At 37.3% G+C, this 23,035-nt stretch overlaps 1 protein-coding gene across 1 annotated transcript in view; it reads left to right on the top strand.

Annotated features, from left to right (window-relative positions):
* LOC107707366 (synaptotagmin-2-like) overlaps positions 1 to 17,259 on the top strand; it is a 53,278-nt gene extending 36,019 nt beyond the window's left edge. Inside the window, exons 3-9 of the mRNA XM_016511354.1 lie at positions 4,853 to 5,013; positions 11,529 to 11,660; positions 12,879 to 13,046; positions 13,145 to 13,312; positions 15,154 to 15,271; positions 16,793 to 16,926; positions 17,008 to 17,259. Coding sequence (XP_016366840.1) covers positions 4,853 to 5,013; positions 11,529 to 11,660; positions 12,879 to 13,046; positions 13,145 to 13,312; positions 15,154 to 15,271; positions 16,793 to 16,926; positions 17,008 to 17,259 — 1,133 coding nt within the window. The remainder of the gene's footprint in view (positions 1 to 4,852; positions 5,014 to 11,528; positions 11,661 to 12,878; positions 13,047 to 13,144; positions 13,313 to 15,153; positions 15,272 to 16,792; positions 16,927 to 17,007) is intronic.
* Positions 17,260 to 23,035: the final 5,776 nt, after the last annotated feature.

Raw genomic sequence — 23,035 nt, 5'->3', positions numbered from 1 at the left:
ACACTTGAAACTGCGAAAGTGGTTCGCGTTATTTGAATAAGAATACAAAGCAGTCACGTGGTTGTGTGCGAAAACGAAGCTTCGGACGTCACAGATCACGTGGTTTTTGCAAAACGAATCAAGCTCCGGTACAGTGCTTCACTGTGAGAAGTTTCGTTTTTTTGATACAAGCTTCGAAGCCTCGGTGTCGAACATCACATCACTAGTGAGTTGTGTTTCTGTTCACGGTCAAGTCTGTTCATGCCAAGTCCGTTCATGCCATGTCAAGTCAAGTTTGTTTCAAGTCAAGTCTTTGTTTATTGTTTGGATTCTGGATTTCACATTGTAAATAAACTGCACTTGGGTTCATCTACTACTCGCCTCCAGTGGACTTGATACAGAATACACGACCGAAGAAAAAAAATGAACCCAGCAGATTGTCTCATTCGACTTCGCCAAGGAAACAGGCTCATTGAGGATTATGTGGCGGACTTTTGTAAGTTGTCATTTGGTAGACTTTAACGATACTTTCCTTAAAGACATTTTTCATTTTGGTTTAAGTAAGGACATCTCTTGTTTAATGCTTTGCGGTTGAGTGGATCTGAATTTACTGTGGGAGTTGCGGATGAGGAGCCCCACAGTTGTGCTATACCCTCTGCACCAGAGCATTTTCACGTCCCGACCGTTATGTCAGGGTATGTTCATGTCATGCCTACTGCTCCGGAGTCTGCTCACATCATGTCTGCCAAGCCAGCGCCCGTTCACGTCATGCCTGTCAAGCCAAAGCCTGCTCACGTCATGTCTGCTACTCCAGAGCCTGCTAACGTTATGCCTGCTAACGTCATGTCTGCTACTCCAGAGCCTGCTAACGTCATGTCTGCTACTCCAGGGCCTTCTCATGTCATGTCTGCTACTCCAAGGCCTGCTCACGTCATGCCAGCCAAGGCAGAGCCTGCTCACGCTATACCAGCCACTCAAGAGCCTCATCACAAAATGGCTATCAACCCAGAGACTTTGTACAAAGTGGCTGCCATTCCAGAGCCTCGTCACGACATGGCCGCCATTCAAGAGTCTGCTCACGTCAAGCCCGCCACGCCTGAGTCCCCGGCCAAGATGGCCACCACGCCTGAGCCTCGCCACGCCACTGCCATCACGTCAGAGCTTGATTTTTTGGGGCGGGGCTATAGTACCCAAGCTCCCGAGGATGCCGAGCTTGGGCTAGGAATGAAAGGGCTGATTGCCAGTATGATGGACCCACCTCTGATGTCGGTGCAAGCTGCAGGCATCCCAGTGACATCCGCGTTCTCAAGCCCAACCATCCTAGAGGCCCTGCCACCCTCTGCTGCCCTTACTGTAATGGTGATCGCCATTTTGAGCATGTGGGCTGCACACTGCACTCCAGAGGCCTCTCCTGTCCATGAATCTGCCCCAGAGGCCTCTCCTGTCCACGAGTTTGCTCCAGAGGCCTCTCCTGTCCATGAATCTGCCTCAGAGATCTCTTCTGTCCACGAGTCTGCATTGTTAACCTCTCTATGCTCTGTGTTCCAGTCTCGCCTGATCCGCCATGGTGGTTCCCTGCACTGAAGTGGTCATCTGCTCCACCGTGGGGATATTTGGCCTGATCTGTTCTACTGTGGGAGTCTTCAGCACCGCCGACTCCGCCCTGGCTTCCCGCTCCACCAGTTCTGACCTGGTGGTCATAAGCTCTGCCGGATCCGCCCTGGCTTCCTGCTCCACCCTGGCTCCATGCTCTGCCTGCTCCGCCATGGCTCCCTGCTCTGCCATGAATTTCTGCTCTGCCGGCTCCGCCATGGCTCAATGCTCCTCTGGATCTGATCCATGGCCCAGGTCCTCCTTTGATCCACAGTCTGCCTTTGCTCCATGGCCCAGGTCCTCCAGTGCTTCACTGTCTGCAACTGCTCCATGGCCCAGGTCCTCCAGTGCTTCACTGTCCTCCACTGCTTCACGGTCCAGGTCCTCCAGTGCTTCACTGTCCTTTATGGCTCCACAGACTAGTTCTGCCATTGCCCCATGATCCTGGTCCACCATTGCTCCACGCTCCAGGTCCTGTTCCTCTTCACGGGCCTGACCCTCCATCCCGCCCCCTGGACTACCTCTGCTCCACCACCCTCCTGGGCTTTTGTTGTTTTGGGTGGTTTAGGCGTCTAAAGCAGCCTTTTTGAGGGGGGGGGGATATGTAAGGTCTGTTTTGGGTTTTGTTTCATGTTCTGGTTTTCATGTCTTTTATTTTGTCATTTCATTCATGATGTTAGTGTCAAGCTTCCCTTGCCCTCTTGTATTCCTGCTATTGGTTCCTCTGTTCAATGTCTCAAGTTCTGATTGGTTGTCCTAGTCCTGTGTCTTGTTCCTCATGGGTTATTGTCCTGTCATGTGGTTCTCCGTTCTATTTGCTCATTGGTTGATTCTTGTCATGTGACCCTTAATGTGTTTGCTATAATTAGCCCTCTTGTTGCCATTGTATCTTGTTGTTCATTGATGTTGTAACCTGCTGTTGGTGAGTTGTGTTTCTGTTGAAGGTCAAGTCTGTTCATGCCAAGTCTGTTCATGCCATGTCAAGTCAAGTCTTTGTTTATTGTTTGGATTCTGGATTTCACATTGTAAATAAACTGCACTTGGGTTCATCTACTACTCGCCAGTGGACTTGTTACAGAGACACACTGAAAAATGATTTGTTGGTTTAACTTAAGTAGCCTAACCTGTTTGCTTTAAAATGTTGAATTCATTTAAACTATTATTGAGAATTGAGTTGATACAAAGAGATCAGATTATTGAATAGAAACTCTAAATATTATGTTAACTGAACAACATTTGAGAATCTAAGCTGATTTGACGAAAGATTTGAGAAGTTATAACAAATAATGAAAATATTTTTCACCGTGCAGTGACAGACAGCACTCAGTCAATGCATTCATTTAAACTGCTTATCAGAGTGAATGACAGAGACAGACACACATCAATTATTTTGTTCTAAATAATGACCCACCAGCTGATTGTGACGTTTATAGCCTTAGAGTAAAGGGATTTGTGGTTTTTGATGTCACTATGAATTATAGAAGTGGCAAATTGATAGATCCATGTGCTGCTATTTATTTATTTATTTAAATAGAAAACATGCTGTTGGTGAGTTGTGTTTCTGTTGAAGGTCAAGTCTGTTCATGCCAAGTCTGTTCATGCCATGTCAAGTCTTTGTTTATTGTTTGGATTCTGGATTTCACATTGTAAATAAACTGCACTTGGGTTCATCTACTACTCGCCAGTGGACTTGTTACAGAGACACACTGAAAAATGATTTGTTGGTTTAACTTAAGTAGCCTAACCTGTTTGCTTTAAAATGTTGAATTCATTTAAACTATTATTGAGAAGTGAGTTGATACAAAGAGATCAGATTATTGAATAGAAACTCTAAATATTATGTTAACTGAACAACATTTGAGAATCTAAGCTGATTTGACGAAAGATTTGAGAAAAGTTATAACAAATCATGAAAATATTTTTCACAGTGCAGTGACAGACAGCACTCAGTCAATGCATTCATTTAAACTGCTTATCAGAGTGAATGACAGAGACAGACACACATCAATTATTTTGTTGGAAATAATGACCCACCAGCTGATTGTGACATTTATAGCCTTAGAGTAAAGGGATTTGTGGTTTTTGATGTCACTATGAATTATAGCAGTGGCAAATTGATAGATCCATGTGCTGCTATTTATTTATTTATTTAAATAGAAAACAAAAAGGAATGGTTTAATATAGGGCAGATTAAACATACTGCCAAACTAGACAATTACAGTAAAATAAGGTTTGCCTATTCTAAATGAATATAAATGAATATGATCTGGTTAGTTAAAATAATATATTATTATTATTATTATTATTATTATTTTAATCATACCATCATTGGGGGCTGAGCCCCCTAATATTGAAATCCTAGAATCGCCACGGTAATCACTTCAAGGACCAGCCATTAATGATCTTTCCGTCATGGACACAGGCAGTTTTTTTTTTATTTGTGACTAACAGACTTATACAATTTTGGTCGACTAAGCTTCTTCTTGTCAACTAACGTTCAGTCGACTATTAGGGGTGCAGCACTAGTCTTGACAAACTTTCATTATCTAGAATATGCCTGATGACCCACCAGCTGATTGTGACGTTTATAGCCTTAGAGTAAAGGGATTTGTGGTTTTTGATGTCACTATGAATTATAGCAGTGGCAAATTGATAGATCCATGTGCTGCTATTTATTTATTTATTTAAATAGAAAACAAAAAGGAATGATTTAATATAGGGCAGATTAAACATACTGCCAAACTAGACAATTACAGTAAAATAAGGTTTGCCTATTCTAAATGAATATAAATGAATATGATCTGGTTAGTTAAAATAATATATTATTATTATTATTATTATTATTATTTTAATCATACCATCATTGGGGGCTGAGCCCCCTAATATTGAAATCCTAGAATCGCCACGGTAATCACTTCAAGGACCAGCCATTAATGATCTTTCCGTCATGGACACAGGCAGTTTTTTTTTATTTGTGACTAACAGACTAATACAATTTTGGTCGACTAAGCTTCTTCTTGTCAACTAACGTTCAGTCGACTATTAGGGGTGAAGCACTAGTCTTGACAAACTTTCATTATCTAGAATATGCCTGAAGCTACATTTTTGCAGTTACATACACTCTCCCCTACAAGCAGTGAGATTTAAGCTTTAGTCCTGTTCTGCATTGATGAAGGTAATGGTGAAGACAAGCTCGGCTCTTTTAATGACCCTGATCAATCTAGATTTGTATTTCCAGCCTCTGTTCCTCCATCTTTCTCTGTCCTTCTCTCACTTTTAGTGCCTCCCTGGGCCATCATCGCCATCGCCATCGTAGCCGTGGTCCTCATTCTCACGTGCTGCTTCTGCATCGTTAAAAAGACCTGCCTTAAGAAGAAAAAAGGCAAAAAGGGAAAGAAAGGCAAGGGAGACATGGGAATGAAGAACATGAAGGGAGGAGAGGTACGAACACCCGACACCGACGCTCTTCAGGCTTAAAGGGATAGTTCACGTCAAAATGAATATTTTATATCATACTTACTCATTCTGATGTTTCAGCCCTGTATTTCTTTCTTTCATGACACAAAATGAGATGTTACAGAAGTTGTACAAGTTGTTCTTTTAGATACAATGAAAGTAGATGGTGTTTTATAATGCCAAGCTCCAAAATGATATAAAAATCTGTAAATTCAGATAATAATTTCTTATATTTCTCTTTGTTAATCACACCAACCTGATGCTTATTTGACTTTTTGGAGCTTGGCAGTAAAAATCACAATTCGCTTTGATTGCATGTGCAGCTTGAACATTCTGCTCAACATCTCCTTTTATGTCTCACAACAGAATGACTTGAGAGTGAATAAATGATGTCTACATTTAAATTTTGGGTGAACTATTCCTTTAAAACTTTGTACAAAGAGACAGAAAGATTAATGTTTTTCCACTTCCTAATTTCCGTCTGTTGCTAATGAGTTTAATAGGGTTCGATACATATCTAATCTGAATCTTTCACTTGTTTAATGCCTTTAACAATGCAATATATTATTTGAAAAGATTCAAATTTGAAAGACTCAGCGAGCTTGTCTGTTTTAAAAACAGCTGTGTTACTACCCCTCACATATCCTTAATATAGCTTCTAGGTCAAGCAAATGGATGGTTGGTATTCTGGAAAGATTTTTTAGCCATTTAATATTCATGAAATATAAAATATTCAGTGTTATACATCATTTGCTGCCTGTAAAGCAGGAAAGCAACATGAAAGATTTCCCGCCACGTCATTTCATTTGCCGTGTTCGTATAATTTGGTTTCCAAAAGAATGTATTTGCTGTAAATCTCTTGTGCTTTTGTGTTAAAAATGACACATTTTCCAGCAAACGCACAGCAGCACTAAATCTTTTTTTATCTGTGCTGGAAATATAATAACTGAGTCGCTAAAGAGTTTTGCTGTATTCGCCGTGTTGTGACAGATCCCGCTGTGTGCTGTATGTTTGCAATTGTGACAAGTTAATTTCCCTTTGTTAATCATTAAAATTAATATCCTAATATATAATTTTCTATATAAATAATCTCAAAAAACTTAGTTGTGCATAAACACCTTCAAGACAAGCTTAATATTTATGGGAGACCAGGGGCTATTGTAATAGTTTTTTCCCCTTCATAACTTACTGAATACTGTCTGCTAGCTTTTTGTACAGTATAAGTACCATTTACTGTATATGTGGCAAAAGAAACTCTTTAATAGAGATATAATGAGAATGATTAGATTTGATATTGAACTAAATATAAATATAAATTATTGCAAATGAATACAAATATGTATAAATAAATAAAAGATATATATAAAATAATAATAATAACTGTCCAACGCATTTATTTTGGTACAAAAAAAATTAAACTACAGTATTTTGCCTAACTAGTCATATTGACAAAGTTAAAAATCAGTAACTGCACACTATTAATTATTAATGTAAATATAGTTATACCAGTGTATCTCAAATCAGGGTTATTATAGTTAACGAAAGATAAAACCATAAAAAAGCATTACTTAAAAAAACCTACTTAAACTTTTTAATTTTGCAACATTTCTCATTTTCATAGTTTAACTAAACTAACTTAAACTAAAACTGAAGTAAAACCTAATAAAAATGCATAGAACAATAACTAATACAAATAAAAAACCACAAGTATTAAAATGAACAAACGTTAAAATGGAAAATGCTCAAATAAAAATATTAAAACGAAGTATATTCACAATTTTTAAATATTAAAACTATAATAGTATATTCAAAATTTTAAAATATTAAAACTATAATAGTATTTCAATGATACTAAAATAACACTCTCAGATAAGAGCAAAATTCAAAATATAATAAGACTGCTTTAATACTTATTGATATTACTGAATAGTGTTGACCTATAGTGCTATTTTTAGCTGCCAGAAATAATATGCATTTAAAGCACATCTTAAGATTTACCTATACTATAATTATCTGAAATAATCAAGAGTCTTTATTTAGATACTATGATAAAAAATTTAAGACATTTAATGCATTACAGTTGCCCTCAGTCTCTCTTACTATATAATAAAAGTGCCTCAAATGTGCCTCTGTGGTTTGCTTCTCAAATTTCTTTGGTTAAATTTGATGTTTGTATTATCCAATAACACAATGTGTTTATTTAAACCAAAGTGTGTCATTTTTGATACATGCCCATTAAGTGTTACTTGATTTCCTCAGTTCAATCTCTCCCTCTCTCTCCATTTCTTCATCTCTCTATCCTTCCCGCTTTGTGTCTGATATGTGCTCCGTGTATCTTGACTGTGCTGGACCTGTCTTCTTACGGTAGGTGTGACATGGCTTGCAGCGCCCCTCTCTGACCGCCTGGTGTAAGCTCAGACCAGGGCGGGGGGAACTGGGCTATGAAAACTGGCTGGGAATGAACTCTTTGGCTTCTTCTTGAGTCTTGCAAGCTGCAGGGGTGCTGAGGTTGCTTGAGGAGCTAGTATGGGGTTGGTTTGGGGAGGGCTCGCATTCCACCAGTTTGACATGCCACATGAACGGGATGGGGGGTACAGCCAAACGAGTAGAAGGAATGGCCCTTTAGAAGTGGATGTGCATTTGGTTATGAACTTAAACTTCATCCTAGCTTATTGAGAGACACCAACACACCAATCCTCACTAACATGCATGTTGAAAGGGTACGGTTGGTGATTTGTCCTCTGAAAGCTGCTCCACCTATCACAAATCTGTCCCTTAAATGATCCCTCACTTAAGTTATGCAACATCTTTATACATCCTTTTCTTAAAGCAGTTAGCTAGTAGCAAAAGAAACCAAAGAAATGTCCAGATGAGGTGAAGCAGCGTTTGAGACAAAGCCCAATGCATGCCCTTCATACAGGCACCAGTGAATGACCATGACTTGACTTGAGAGTAACTTTCCTGGACGACCCATTGTGTGGAAAGAAACAAAGAAGCTTTTCTTCCTGAAATGTAGAGATGAGTCGTGGGATGACGTAGGTGGTGTGGGAAACAGACTTTCACCAGGAGACCTGTTGTAATGGTTTAGTTTTTTTTTGTGTGTGTGTGTGTTCCAGCTTAGTGTGCTTTAGTTTGAAATATTGTCAAGGGTGATGTGTGTAATATTTTCAGTGTTAAAGCTCTTAAAGTAAACGATGTGGAAATATGTGACATTTGCTGAAATTTGGCAGATTTAAAACAATGTGAGGGAGAGTAAATGATGACAGGATTTTATTTTATTTTTTACTATCCCTATAAGATAACAGATATATATCCAAAATATATATCCTTTTTTTTTTTTTTAAAGAAGTCTCTTATATTCACCAAGGCTGCATTTATTTGATCAATAATACAGCAAAAATAGCAATATTGTAAAATATTATTACATTTGAAAACAGTTTTCTTTGTAAATATGTTTTATAATGTAATTTATTTCTGTGATGCAAAGCTGAATTTTCAGCATCATTACTCCAGTCTTCAGTGTCACATGATCTTCAGAAATCATACTATGCTGATTTGCTGCTCAAGAAACATTTCTGATTACTATCAATGTTGAAAACAGTTGTGCTGCTTCATATTTTTGTGAAAACAGTGAAACATTTTTTTTCAGGTTTCAAAGGTAAACTTTTAAGAATGCACGGCTACTTTTAAATAGCCGTCAATAAACATGCTTTTGTCCCTGTGATGATGTAGTTAATATGTTAATATTAGGCTAACAGTGCAATGCTAACTATCCAAACATTGGGCTCTCGTGCTCAACCAGTGGTGTGAGTTTGAGGCGGAACTGTCTGTTATCCGGCCAATGACAGATGACATGGGAAACCTGTTTGAAAACAGTCTTCATCTTTTCAATTTGGCAAAGCTTAGTGGCTCGGAAATTACACACTTCACCTTTGATATCTCACTGCCCCAAGAACTGAACCGAGGTTTAATTGATCATTTAATAACTTTTTTAAAATGCCTTCATTATTAATAATTCCACTTTACACACATGCATTTTACTGGTTTCTCACGAAATAAAGCACATCATACATTTTCGACACATAACAGGCCAGTGTTTTGTTTTTTCTTTTCTTGGGGTAGTGAATAGCACCTAAAAAAACTAGGCTGAATAAGTTTAAATTATGAACTTAAATCATATAGTAATAAACATGGTTAATCATTACATGCTAATTTGATCACAGGGCTGTTGGTGCAAATAATTGTTTATTGTGAGTGAATGATTTCTCCTTCACCGTTTCTTATTCCATCTGCCACCTTTACTAAGATGAATGTGCTAGAACTTAGCATGACTGCCTCTGAATGCTCAATGCAAGTCTCCTGAAGTTACGCAAGAGAACCACCGCACACTTCATATTAGCAATACCACATTAGTCCGTTTCATCATTAATCATCCTCCAGATTTAATGCCAGCATCGTTTTATTCACTATGGCTTGAACAATTATGCAATCAATGAGGAATATTTTCAGACTTTGCATTTTGTGGCTTGGCATGCATGAATGCATTCTATCCTGTCAGTTAAGATATAAGAAATGGTGCTTTTTTATGTGCGTGTGTGAGAGAGAGTGTGTGTGTTTTTGAGTTTGCGTGTGTTTGTATATTTTGGGGTGAGTGGTCAGGAAGGATGAATCCTCACCCCAAGCATTTTTTGTTCTATTAGAGACATTCTAATTCAACTCTTTTCATTCGTCTTGTATTCTTGTATTTCTTTTCTTTTCTTGTTTTTCCCAAAAGCTGAAGCAGACATCTCCATGTAAGCTAATATTTGCTGTTTCACTAGCATTGCATTTGAGGCTGCATAAATTCTTCAAAGTGCATAACAAATCTCAGAAATGCTTGATCTGATGAGCAGTCACCGTGGGGATCCGGTAGTGCGGTTGGATGTTCCCACGTGGATGAGCTTGCTGGGGTCACTACTGCGCCCAAAGCAGTGTTAGTCATGTAACAGGGTTATGTACTATGTTAACTCCAAGTCTTTCAGGGGACACAAATGCTAGGCTAGCAGAGAGAGACTTTCGGTTATCAGCATAATGTCTGGTCTACTTTACTGCTTACACAGTGTCATAATCGGGCGTGATGCGATAAGATTCCAGCGACAAGCAATTTGTAAGTTCACAAAAGTCGCGACACGGTTAGGCCTATGTGACGTGAAAAACTCAATCAAAAATCACAGCCAATCAGAAGAGTGTGTGGGCGGAGTCTCTCCGCAAGTGCACTACACTTGCAACGACATGGATGCATACAAAATCTAATTCATAAATATTAAACCATTTTAACATTATTAAAAATACATACTGAGAGACTAATACAATCTTTGTCATGGATACACTTGTTTTTTCACACTGAGTTCAGTTTGTGTTTCTTTTCATTTATTTCAAGGCACGGTAGGTGATTTGGTTGAAAACATGCTGGTTGAAAGTCTCTTCACATCCCGATAGCAATCACTAAGTTAAGTGGTCTAAATGTATTTATATTGTCTATGGAAGGCGTAGGAGCATAACATGTTCTTTGAATAAGATTTGATGCCACAGACCACATAATTTGGCAAATCCCATGACAAATATGCTATACACTACCCATATAATCCAAATTATTGGAAGAATTGTATTAGCAAAGACTGTTTCATAGACTCACTCTCTCTCTCTTAAAATATACAATAGGCTTTTCCATGTCATTGTTTCTCTTTACTGCAATTCATTTGATGTTTCTTCTTTTATGATTACACTATTATGTTTAACTGAATCTAAAAAGACATGTTAAAGTATATTTTGCACACAATAGACAGCCTTGTCAAGTATAAAATATTCAATTACAGCACAGGGCACAAAAGTACTAATTACAACAGAATCATTAAATGACGATATAAGTTCATTAAGATTCATTTCAGCTTTTTTTTTTTTCCATTGCAGCAGGACTGTGAGAAATGATGATGTGTAAAATAACACTCATTCTGCTCCTGTACTGTGATCTTTAGTATCTGTCTGCCAAACGTTTCTTCCAAAATGTCCATCATTTTACATTATATATTTGGGCTGATATGTGTATTGGCTTTAACACTTCGCTTTTGTATCTTCTGAATCTCTCTTCCTGTGCAAAAGCGAGCCCTTTAGACTCAGTCCTCATCTCTCAGGGTTTTAACATACCCTGCAGACTGAGAATCGATTTATGGACAGACCGCTTCAGACAGACTAGAAGCCTTCTGTCTGTCTTTCCCTCCGCAAAAGTAATGTAGACGATTGCAAATGGTGTCATGATAGGAAAAGTGAAATCAAGTCATGTTGCTATGAAGGTCATCGCTGACACAGTTACATACAGTAACACCCGGGTGGTCTGACACCTGGCAAACTTCAGGTAAGCTGAGAATTGGCCCGACGAACCATGTTTGGGGAACTTCATTTACCTTCCTTTGCCTTTGCTCTAGTTTCTCCTGTAACGTCCATCTGTGCTTCTGTCTCTCCAGAAACAGGACGAGGATGATGATGAAGAAGATATAGACATGGGAATAACTGAAGAGAAAGAGGAGGAACCGAAAGAGAAGGAGAAGCTTGGTAAACTACAGTTCTCCCTAGACTACGACTTCTCTGACAACAAGGTATGGCCACTTTATGCTTTACAGTATGTTTAAACACATCAGCTTGGATATCTAAGTGAATTATGTCTTAATCTTTCTGTTTATCAGTTCACATTAATGCCCAGATTTGTCTTACATACACATAACATTATTCTCATCTTTTGTATGAGCATACTATGCTGTTCTTCAGCTATTTTTGTATTTTAAGTGTACATCAAGTGCATTTTTCATGTCAAAATATTTTAATGTACAGCAAGCTGAGTGAAACAAATCTCTATACAGAAACTAAACACCTAGAAATGGTGGCATGAATTAAAAACCATGACCCATTATCCAATTGTTGTTTAAAGCTATTCCTAAGGTTGTTTAATTTGTATTTTAAGTGTACATCAAGTGCATTTTTCATGTCAAAATATTTTAATGTACAGCAAGCTGAGTGAAACAAATCTCTATACAGAAACTAAACACCTAGAAATGGTGGCATGAATTAAAAACCATGACCCATTATCCAATTGTTGTTTAAAGCTATTCCTAATGTTGTTTAAAAACAAAAACCCTTTAAAACATCTCAGAAATATTCACAAATGGACAAGAAGTCAGGGAGTAAAGGGTCAATGACAAATTACGTCCAGTGTTATTTTAGTATCGTAGCATTACAGTTTTTATTAATATTTTGAATTAGTTTTTTTATTTATTTTCCATTTCATTTTAATTTTAGTTACAATTTTTGTCATTTTGTTGTTGTATTTTTTAAAATGTCTAAATAGTTTTTCTTCATTTTATTTCAGTTTTAGTTATTTAAATTTTTTTTTTTTTTGTATTTTATTTTATGTATTATTTATTTAAAGTTTTTTTATATTGTATTGTATTTCAGTTACATGTATTTATTTTATGAAGTTAATTACTATTTATAAATCCAGTCAAAATCCAGTCATTTCAATAGGAATATATGCATTCTAGAATTCTGCATGAGGGCGAAAGATTTAGTGCAGATTTTGCAACTGATTTAAAATTCTCATGCAACTTTGCCATGCTGACCAACATAAATCTACTAGGTTTGACAGACCCTGGACAGTTTTGACCACAAAACTTTGCTAATGTGATGCTCCTTTAGATTGTGCCAGATTAAGAAAAGGAAAAATCATGCTGATTTCATAATACTCTTGTGGCACAACCAGCAATCATGTAAAAAGTTACAACAGATTTTGCTCAGTAAAGACTGACACTCTTATCATGCAGCTGACAGTGGGCATCCTGCAAGCTGCAGATCTTCTCTCCATGGACAGTGGCGGCACCTCAGACCCGTATGTCAAAGTTTTTATTCTCCCAGACAAGAAGAAGAAGTTTGACACCAAGGTGCACAAGAAAACCCTCAACCCCGTCTTCAACGAGACTTTCCACTTTAAGGTAGAGTATCTTTTACAGTACAGTACCAGTTTATGCCAGGTTTCGACACCTAACACACTAGTCTGTCAAAGTACTCATGAGCTGATGTTGATTTCTAGATTCCGTTCACTGAAATGGGAGGAAAGACTCTAGTCATGTCTGTGTACGACTTCGACCGTTTCTCAAAGCATGATGTGATCGGTGAGGTGAAGATTCCCATGAACACCCTGGACCTGGCACAACCTATCGAGCAATGGAGAGACCTGGATAGCGCAGAGAAAGAGGAGGTACACCTGCCCTGCATCTGTCATTCACTTCACGTTAACTAGCAGCTGTCGTCCTCTAATAATAATGAGAGTTAATGAACCAGCACCTCTAAACATGCTTTTATGCCCATAATGTTACATAATGCTATTCCTTTCTACCTTAACACGTTTTCATTAAAATGACTGATTGATGAGACACTATTGATGTTTTATTCGGTGTCTTCATTTACCCCTATGTTGTGCCAAACCGTAGGGGAAAAAAGATGTTAGCAGAATGTTCAAGCTGCTCTTTTTCATACAATTAAAGTGAATAGTGGAGAAGTTACATAATGCTATTCCTTTCTACCTTAACACGTTTTCATTAAAATGACTGATTGATGAGACACTATTGATGTTTTATTCGGTGTCTTCATTTACCCCTATGTTGTGCCAAACCGTAGGGAAAAAAAGATGTTAGCAGAATGTTCAAGCTGCTCTTTTTCATACAATTAAAGTGAATAGTGGAGAAAAAAAAGAGTATAATAATTAAATGGAATAATTAAGAAAATAGTCTCTTACTCTCACCAAAGATGCTTTTGTTTGCTCAAAAACACAGTAAACGCATACTGTGAGATATTATTAAAATAACAGTTATCTGTGTGAATATATTGTAAAATGTAATTTATTCCTGTGATGTAAAGCTGAATTTTCAGCATCATTACACCAGTCTTCAGTCTCACATGATCCTTCAGAAATCATTCTGATATGCTGATTTGATGCTCATTTACTATCAATTATTAGTGGTCAATTATTAATAACGGTTTTTATTATACAGGCCTATGTTTAAAACCGTTATATATAATAGCATAATATTTTAGTATTAGTGGAAACATCCTTGCTGAATAAAAGTATTAATTTCTAGATATCTATCTCTATATCTATCAATGTTGAATATCTTTTCAACATTGATAATAAGAAATGTTTCTTGAGCAGCATTGATCAGCATATTAGAATGATTTCTGAAGGATCATGTGACACTGAAGACTGGAGTAATGATGCTGAAAATTTAGCTTTGACAACAGGAATAAATGACATTTTAACATATATTCAAAGAGAAAATAGTTGTTTTAAATGTTTTTCTGATCAAATAAATGCAGCCTTGCTAAACATACGAAACTTCTTTCAAAAAACATTAAAATAATAGTTATTCAGAACTTTTCCCAAGACAGAAATTATGTTGTTTTCCACTGAAAATATTCCTAATCTCATCTAATTTGTAAGATTTAAATATTCTAATTTGTAAGATTTAAATATCCAATTGGGCATGTCAGGACACACGATCGGACACCCAGCATTTGGCATTATTGACTACGTTTACATGCACCCTCATAATGCGATCATAATGTGATTTGGGCAATATTGCAATGAAACTTTTCCTCATTTAATAAACACAGTGCTTCGATCAAACTAATGCAGTTAAGCTCCTTAATCGTAACCATAATTACATTAAACTATGTGGTGTACACAATTTTAATCACAATAAACAGGCACCTAAACACCTTTAACAGCATTATTACCGCTCTGACCAAAGTGTGCATGTGCTCGGACGTACACAGATACCGTGTGTTGTTCACATAATTTCAACAATGAACTCTAAGACATTATTCTGAAGCTTTCCCTCCACTCTAAACTCTGTCAACACGACTTGCTGCACAGCCTCTTCATCCAGAGATGGCGTGAAGAAAGCGGTGCAGCGTAGGCAAACCCAGTTACAGCGGCATTGTGATTTCCTATGCCAAACCTAGATGCCAAAAAAAGACAGAATTTTCATTTTTGGGTGAACTGTCCCTTTAAAACTGCCCATTTCATTTTCCCCAACACAGCCTGAAAAGCTTGGGGATATCTGCATCTCTCTGCGCTATGTACCTACAGCTGGAAAACTCACCATCTGTATCCTTGAGGCTAAGAACTTGAAAAAGATGGATGTTGGAGGACTCTCAGGTACACACACACACACACACACACACACACACGCACTGCCTTGTCTCTCCTCTCTCCACCAGAGAGTGGGTGGAGATAAACTCATGCAGAAGACTGGATGTTCCTGCATATGCTATAACCCAAAAACATATGTTTTGATTTCTGTTTTCTGTCTTCTGTTGCGAGTATGTCATATATATGCATATATTGCTAATTCTTTGTTTCAGTTTTAATGACTTCATTAATTTGGCACGTTTCTGCCAGACATGCACAGCCGGCCTCTGTGCTGCAGCGGTGCTTTAGTGTCAGTGCTAGCCATGCAGAAGAGATAGCCCTCACGTGCTGACTCGGCAGCGCACGCCTCTCTCTCAATTGGTCCTCACTGCTGCCACCAACATAAAATTATCCAAACAAGCCTTAACCTTCCAATCTTAAAAAAAAAAATTGGAGGTGTTTGTAGGACAGACCTGGTGTTGGTGGCCTAATGGTATAAGCACTGGTTTGGTTGTAGGTTTGAACCCTGCGAAGGGCGATCCATGAGCTTGCATTATTCCTTCCCCTGTAATAAATGTTTTATTTTTTCTATATATATGACCCTGGACCACAAAACCAGTCTTAAGTCGCATGGGGATATTTGTAGCAATTGCCAAAAATACATTGAATGGGTCAAAATTATAGATTTTTCTTTTATGTCAAAAATCATTAGGATATTAAGTAAAGATCATGGTCATGAAGATATTTTGTAAATTTCCTACCGTAAATATATCAAAACTTCAGTTTTGATTAGTAATATGCATTGCTAAGGACTTTATTTGGATAACTTTAAAGGCGATTTTCTCAATATTTAGATTATTTTGCACCCTCAGATTCCAAATATTCAAATAGTTGTCCTATCCTAACAAACCATACATCAATGGAAAGCTTATTTATTCAGTTTCTGAAAAATTGACCCTTATGACTGGTTTTGTGGTCCAGGGTCACATATTAGCATTAATAATAATAACAAAAAATAAGTAGTAATCCTATTATTGTGTAAAACAAGACCTGAATAATTAGTATATTCCATTCAGTGATCTTATATATTGTATAGTCATATTAATCCGTGACTTAGCAATGTACAGTAAGTAATGAAATATTTAAGATAAGATTATCTGTGCTAGAATACAGAGAAATCATTTTAGTTTAAGTTTGTCATTTGTGTGTGTGTGTGTGTGTGTGTGTGTGTGTGTGTCTATTTATTTATCTATGCTTTATTTTTTCAGTTTTTGTTTTGGTAGTTTTAGTACTTCAACTTCAGTTTTATTTCATTTAATGAATATGATTTTAAATAGTTTTAGTTTTACAATATCAACACTGGATTATCTGGGATATGCTAGAACTTTATTGAAGTCTTCAAGGTAGAGCTCATTCCTTTGAGGAAAACCTTAAGGTCTCTAGTCACAAATCAAAAGTTATTTATACAAAATACATAAGATGCCAACTGAAACGTATACACATACAGCATATAAATGCATGACTTCCTGTGCTGGTAAACCTCTACAGATCCCTACGTGAAGATTCATCTTCTGCAGAACGGCAAGCGGCTGAAGAAGAAGAAGACGACTGTGAAGAAGAACACACTCAACCCGTACTACAACGAGTCTTTCAGCTTTGAGATCCCACAGGACCAGATGGAGGTACGCTCTACACATCTCAACACAAGAGCTCACCTTTTCGTGCTCCTTCAGACTTTAAGCGCAATATCTGTTCCTTCCTAGAAAATACAAGCTGTGATCACGGTGCTAGACTACGATAAGATCGGCAAGAACGACGCCATCGGGAAGATCTGGGTGGGCAGCAGAGCGCAGGGCACTGAGCTCCGGCACTGGTCCGACATGCAGGCGAACCCACGCAGGCCCATCGCTCAGTGGCATCCACTCAAACCCGAGGAGGAGGTGGATGCCACGTCATGCACACCATGTCATCTTACCCTATCAGCACTGAGTTGCAGCCATGGGCCACCAGACTAGAGGTATTAAAGAAGACCATTTGGTCTCATCAACAGTTGAAATGAGATAGTGGATCAGGGTCTAATGAGAGAGACTCTTTCCACAGATGTTCTTGAAGTCAAGCCGAGCTCATAGGTTTGTATATCCTTGAGGTTTATTCACAGAAGAGATGTAAGCTCACATTCACACCCAAATCGGGGACCAGGGATAGAAAACACTGCCTAATTTAACACATTCCTTCTAGATTCTCTGATCATCTAGATGAAATCAGTTCTGTTACTTTTGTTGAGTCTGAAAGGACAGAGAAGAATTGTTTATCATTGTGAATTGTGGAAAAAAAAGGGGATTGGAGAGATAGTTGGACTCAATGATCCTATCCAGCCAGAAGGAATCTTTCAGGTGTCGATTACACTGCCTGCAAAACAACCTCTTCTTCCATTCTTCAGTTCCAGCTGTCAGCTGGCTTCTTCCACTGCCCAACATCCTAACAAACCCTGACAAAAAGGAGACAAGCCTTGAAACATCATGAAATAAGCAATTCTTAGCTGCCAGGGACGTCTTCCTGTTAGCATCGGTGTATTCGTTTCTTTGCTTTGATTTCTTGTAGTAAATGTATTCTGCCTAAGCACTTTAAATGAAGGTGTGTTTTTTTTTTTAGTCAATGCATCGTTTTGAACTTGCTTTTATTGTTACCTGCAGTTTTTGTACATTTTTAATGTTCTGAACCTTCTCATTAAAGGAATAGTTCATCAAAAAATGAAAATTAAGTAATCATTTACTCAATCATGAAATAAGCAATTCTTAGCTGCCAGGGACGTCTTCCTGTTAGCATCGGTGTATTCGTTTCTTTGCTTTGATTTCTTGTAGTAAATGTATTCTGCCTAAGCACTTTAAATGAAGGTGTGTTTTTGTTTTAGTCAATGCATCGTTTTGAACTTGCTTTTATTGTTACCTGCCGTTTTTGTACATTTTTAATGTTCTGAACCTTCTCATTAAAGGAATAGTTCATCAAAAAATGAAAATTAAGTAATCATTTACTCACTTTTCTTTCTTACGGCAGTGGAACACAAAAGGAGATGTTTCAGAGAATGTTCACGCTGCTCTCTTCCATAGAGTGGAAGTGAATCGCTGACTTAAATTCCAAGTCTTCTGATGATCTCACAGACTGAAATTTAGGTCATTATTCACAAAATTTTACAAAAATCTTGCTTGACAGACTTGGTCACCATTGACTTTCAATGTGTGGAAAAGAGCAGCATGAACATTCTTCAAATGTTCTCCTTTTGTCCTCTATGGAAGACAGAAAGAATGTCATACGGGTTTCAAAAAACATGAGTGAACTATTCCTTTGAGAACTTCCATCACTTTTTGTTTTCGTGTTTTATTCATGGTTTAAACCAGACGTTCTTATGGTTTCACGAGAAGAGCTGATAGAAGGCACTGTTATGTGTGTATTTACTGCACATCTTACCAAACCGCTGAACTTATTTGCACTACTGGAACTGCATTCTGTACATGTTGCTCTATCAATCTCAATACTTGCTTCTGTGATGCCGCATTCTTCATTCGAATTGTCAGAGTTTGCATTTGTTTAAAAAGGGAGCTTGTATCATTTGCTGTTTTAGGGCTTACAGTATGAGTCATTGTGTGAGGATGTGAATCTCAGAATATCATTTTGCTTAAGACCGACAGAACTAAATCTTTGTGCGTTTTATCTTCATATTGCCTGTAGGAACTCTTTTGGCAATGATGGTATCTTGTGATATTTGTTCAGTCATTAAATAGTTGGGAAATTAAGCAAATTCGCAAGCCTGAATTGGATCAAGACTTTTTTGAAGCATGATTTATTGAGTATAGACTTATAAACCAGGCCAAAAATGTCATGTAAAAAGCCAAGAGTGGATTCGAGGGAGACTTTGTTGTGTACAAGCTGTAACCCAATAAAAACCAATTCATTCTCATAAGGAAACGTCACTTTAGCGGCTTTTTTTATGCATCACTAACATATCTCTGTTGTAATGTATTCAAACAACATGCAACATCACTCTACTGCCACAATGAATAGTAATTTATCCAATTGCTTTTAGACAGCTTCGAACGCGGCTCAACCAATCAGAATCAAGGACCGGAACTATCCGTTTTATAATGAAAAGTCTGTCATCGTAAAATTTGAAACCTGTATGGTTTTCTGTCAAAAGCACAATAAAAGTACTTAATTCTACTCATCCTCTGAAATCTCATAATAGCTTTGTGTGAGGCAAAGAAATTTGCATAGATCACCCAAAACGGAAAATTCTGTCATCATTTACTCACCCTTATGTCATTCCAAACCTGTATGACTTTTTTTCTCTTCTGTGTACACAAAGATATTTTAAAGACTCTTTTGTTTTCGTCGATTCAGTTAAAGTCAATGGGGTCCAAAACAAGATTGTACTCCATTGACTTTCATTGTATGAAAAGAAACATTTTTCAAAATGTCTTCTTTTGTGTTCCACAGAAGAAGGAAAGTCAAACGAAAGTAAACGATAACGGAATTTTCAGTTTTGGATAAACATTCCATTTAAGTTTTAAATATCTCCCTCTGCCATGAGATGCGGTTAGTAGTGGGGCTAATTATCTTATATTTTCTCCTAGTTTAATTCTTAAATATAATCAAACAAATTGAAGCCATTTTGTGTCATTCAAACCTACAAATATCTGAAGATAATCCTCATTTAAAAGTTGCTTCAGTGACGTCTCCCGTATGAGATTCCCCTGGATAAAACAGAAGCAGCTCTTCTGACAGGCTGTTCAGTTGCAATAACTCTGATGTTCGATTGTGGAATAGCAGGTATTTCCATCCACATTCACAGTGCAGTTTGACATTTTCATGTCTAATGAATGTGTGATTATTTATCATTTGTTTATATGATATCATGCTTTTCTTTTCCCGCTAGTATCGTATCGAAACCTCATTTTAGGAATCGCTGTCTTTGTTTATTCTTAGGTTTAGTCTCTTACATAAATATGTCCCTCATTTTGAAGAACTTTCACAAAAAAACGCAACTTGCAACTAACACCCCCCTCCCCAAATCCATAGGCGTGTAGTTTGACCTATATATGCATAGTTCCTACTTTATGATACTGCATGTTACAAGACAAAAAGATGCGCATGTTTCAGAGATGAAGCAAAAAAAATATATATAAAAATATTGTGTACCTAAGTAGGTGTTCTTTGTCATTTCAATAACAAAACGGAGGGAGATAAGATACGGTGTATATTTTCTAATCAAATCACATATGTATTTATTTTCTGTGAGTGGGTATTGGAGAGAATATGAAGTATACTAGACTAATGTTCATTTTCAGATTCAATCCATGCCTGGACATCATGAGCAAATACTGTATGTTAAGTGCTTTGTGTGAACTAATATAGAATGAAAACGTAGCCGCATGCTTGCCGTCTACTAATATTGTTAAGGAACAAAATGTTTATGTATTCATTTATTTATTTATTCAAAATGATTTATTTGCATTTATTTTTCAGAGTACTATTTGTATGTCTCTTTGTCAGAATATGTTTGTGGGAAGTCAAAACTCCCAGCGGGGGCTCCAAGTGAATATTCCCACCACCCCAACCAATCATTATGAAAAAAATTACACTTTATTATCATTTTTTTCACTGTCAGTGCCAATGAGAGAAGTCACGTTTACTGCCATTTTATCTGATTTTGTCATTCTTACGTGATTTTTTTTTCAGACCAACTGATTTCTACCTTGGCAACAAAATTGCCGGAGCACAATATTGTCGTGTTATAGAAAACTTGGAGTCCCCATTGTTTTCTAACAAGCTTTTATTTATGAATCTTTTACATAAACAGCGTTTAACTAGCCAATTAGTTTGTGTGTGCGAGTGTGAATAAGATAAAGCCATAAGACTTGAGCTAAATCTTTGGAGCTCAGCTATATAGATGATCCTAAAACGTCTCCTCCTTTCATAGGCCGATGAATCTCCTCGACATTCCATATAGTTTGTGAAGCTACGGGGCCACACTGTTTCCTAAGATGTGCTAAATTAAGCATTATTGGCAGTTTAACTTGAATTAGTCAGTCTTTCTGTTAATAATGTGTCTTTTCAATGGTTTTTTATTGATTTTATGATGATTTCAGTTTATATCGGGTTTTGTAAGCGCCTTGATTTAACACAAAGTGTGCTAGGGATGTCTGTATGAACATATACACGTGGTCATAGTTGTTGCCATTCCACTATATATGTACACACATGCATTTTTTGGGCAAAGGGCAATTAAAATGGTTGTATAACTATGAAAGTTGTTTGTTTTAACCATTTTAATAGTAATTCACAATCCAAAATTCGATATAGGATACCTAAAAAGTATTCGAAGAAGAAAATTGAACAGAATTGTGCAGAAATTCAGCTTATCCAAGTAATTTCAATCAGCATTGCTTGAGGTTTGAGTGTGAATGCGTGTGACCTTAATAATAATGCATAGGCCCTTTAATAAATGATAATTCTTTGTTGTGAGTTGCTCAAGCACTGCCATTCTGCCTGTATGGCAGCGTGCACAATGAACATTTGTTTGAAACATTCCTGATCGTAAACCACGGAGTTGTTACTTAAAAGCAATTAAATAATTTGGGAATATCAAAATATTTGGGAGCAGTTTAAAAAACGCTGATGGATTCAGTCTTTAAGTTGCTCTCCATGTACAAATCTGCTTACAAAACCAGCTCGCTTGTCTTTGTAACTCTCGGTGACTGTTTTATGTCATACAAATCAATGAGAGACTGCTCTAACGCCCATAACAGAGACGTTTTCATATTTTTTTGAATGCTAGCCAATGCCTTCATGTCTGCTTTGGCGTAATCTGGGGATAAACGAATCAAAAGTCTGCCACTGTGTCTCTTTTGTTTGATTCTTCTCTTGCACTTTTCATTCTGCTTATCTAGAGTTGTAAAATGCTCTTTTTTTTCTCTTGGTGGTGATCTGTTCTTTTAGTCGGTGGGAGATTGTGAGGGTTTGTCCCTCAGGCTATGTTTGTACCTGTTTCGGTGTTCTCGTGTGCGTGTGTTCATGTCTGTATTGTCGTGCCTAGTGTGGATCAATCGCATGCTTTAGCCCTTGATGGGACACTTTGAGAAAACGTTGCTCACAGACTCTTCCCACAGCCCCCTAGTGGACAGTACATGAGCATCAGCAATCCTTGTAAAGACGTCAAGGGAACCAAATAGCTCTACAGATTTACCATGTGTGTTACCAGCTCTGTACTGAAACAAATGAGGAAAATAAAGGCCTTTTAATTACACTTAACTCTGATCGTGGTGTTATTATGTTAACACTGAATTCCTTCTGTTTGCTTGCTTTATGTTTGACCCACAATTACAACTCTGAAGGTGTAAGCCTTGTTTTGTGGTTTCAGAAGCAGATATTTAATAAAAGGTGGTAAGAGCGACTTCAAAAACCCTTGTATTTTCCAAGTATACTTAATGTAGTAAGTATACTATTATCTATGTACTTGTAGTGTACTTGTATGTGTACGATTTCAATTCATTTCAAACCTCTTGGGACTAAATTTGCCCCCTTTTTAGTTAATGAAAGTGTACTTTAAGTGTAGCAGTAGTAAACTGAATACACAACTAGTTTCTAAGTGCTTCTTTAGTATTGCTGCTATCCTAATAAACTTTGTGTACGTTTGGTTTACTACACTTTAAAAAAAATATGCTGGGTTAAATACAACCCAGTGCTGGGTAAAATAGGGACAAACCCAGCAATTGGGTTGTTTTGACCCAGCGGTTG

The sequence above is a fragment of the Sinocyclocheilus rhinocerous genome, unplaced genomic scaffold, assembly GCF_001515625.1.
Source record: "Sinocyclocheilus rhinocerous isolate Xijiao unplaced genomic scaffold, SAMN03320098_v1.1 scaffold625, whole genome shotgun sequence".
Lineage (NCBI taxonomy): Eukaryota > Metazoa > Chordata > Actinopteri > Cypriniformes > Cyprinidae > Sinocyclocheilus > Sinocyclocheilus rhinocerous.
The sequence above is the reverse complement of the archived record's forward strand: the minus strand, read 5'-3'. Positions and strand labels throughout refer to the sequence as shown.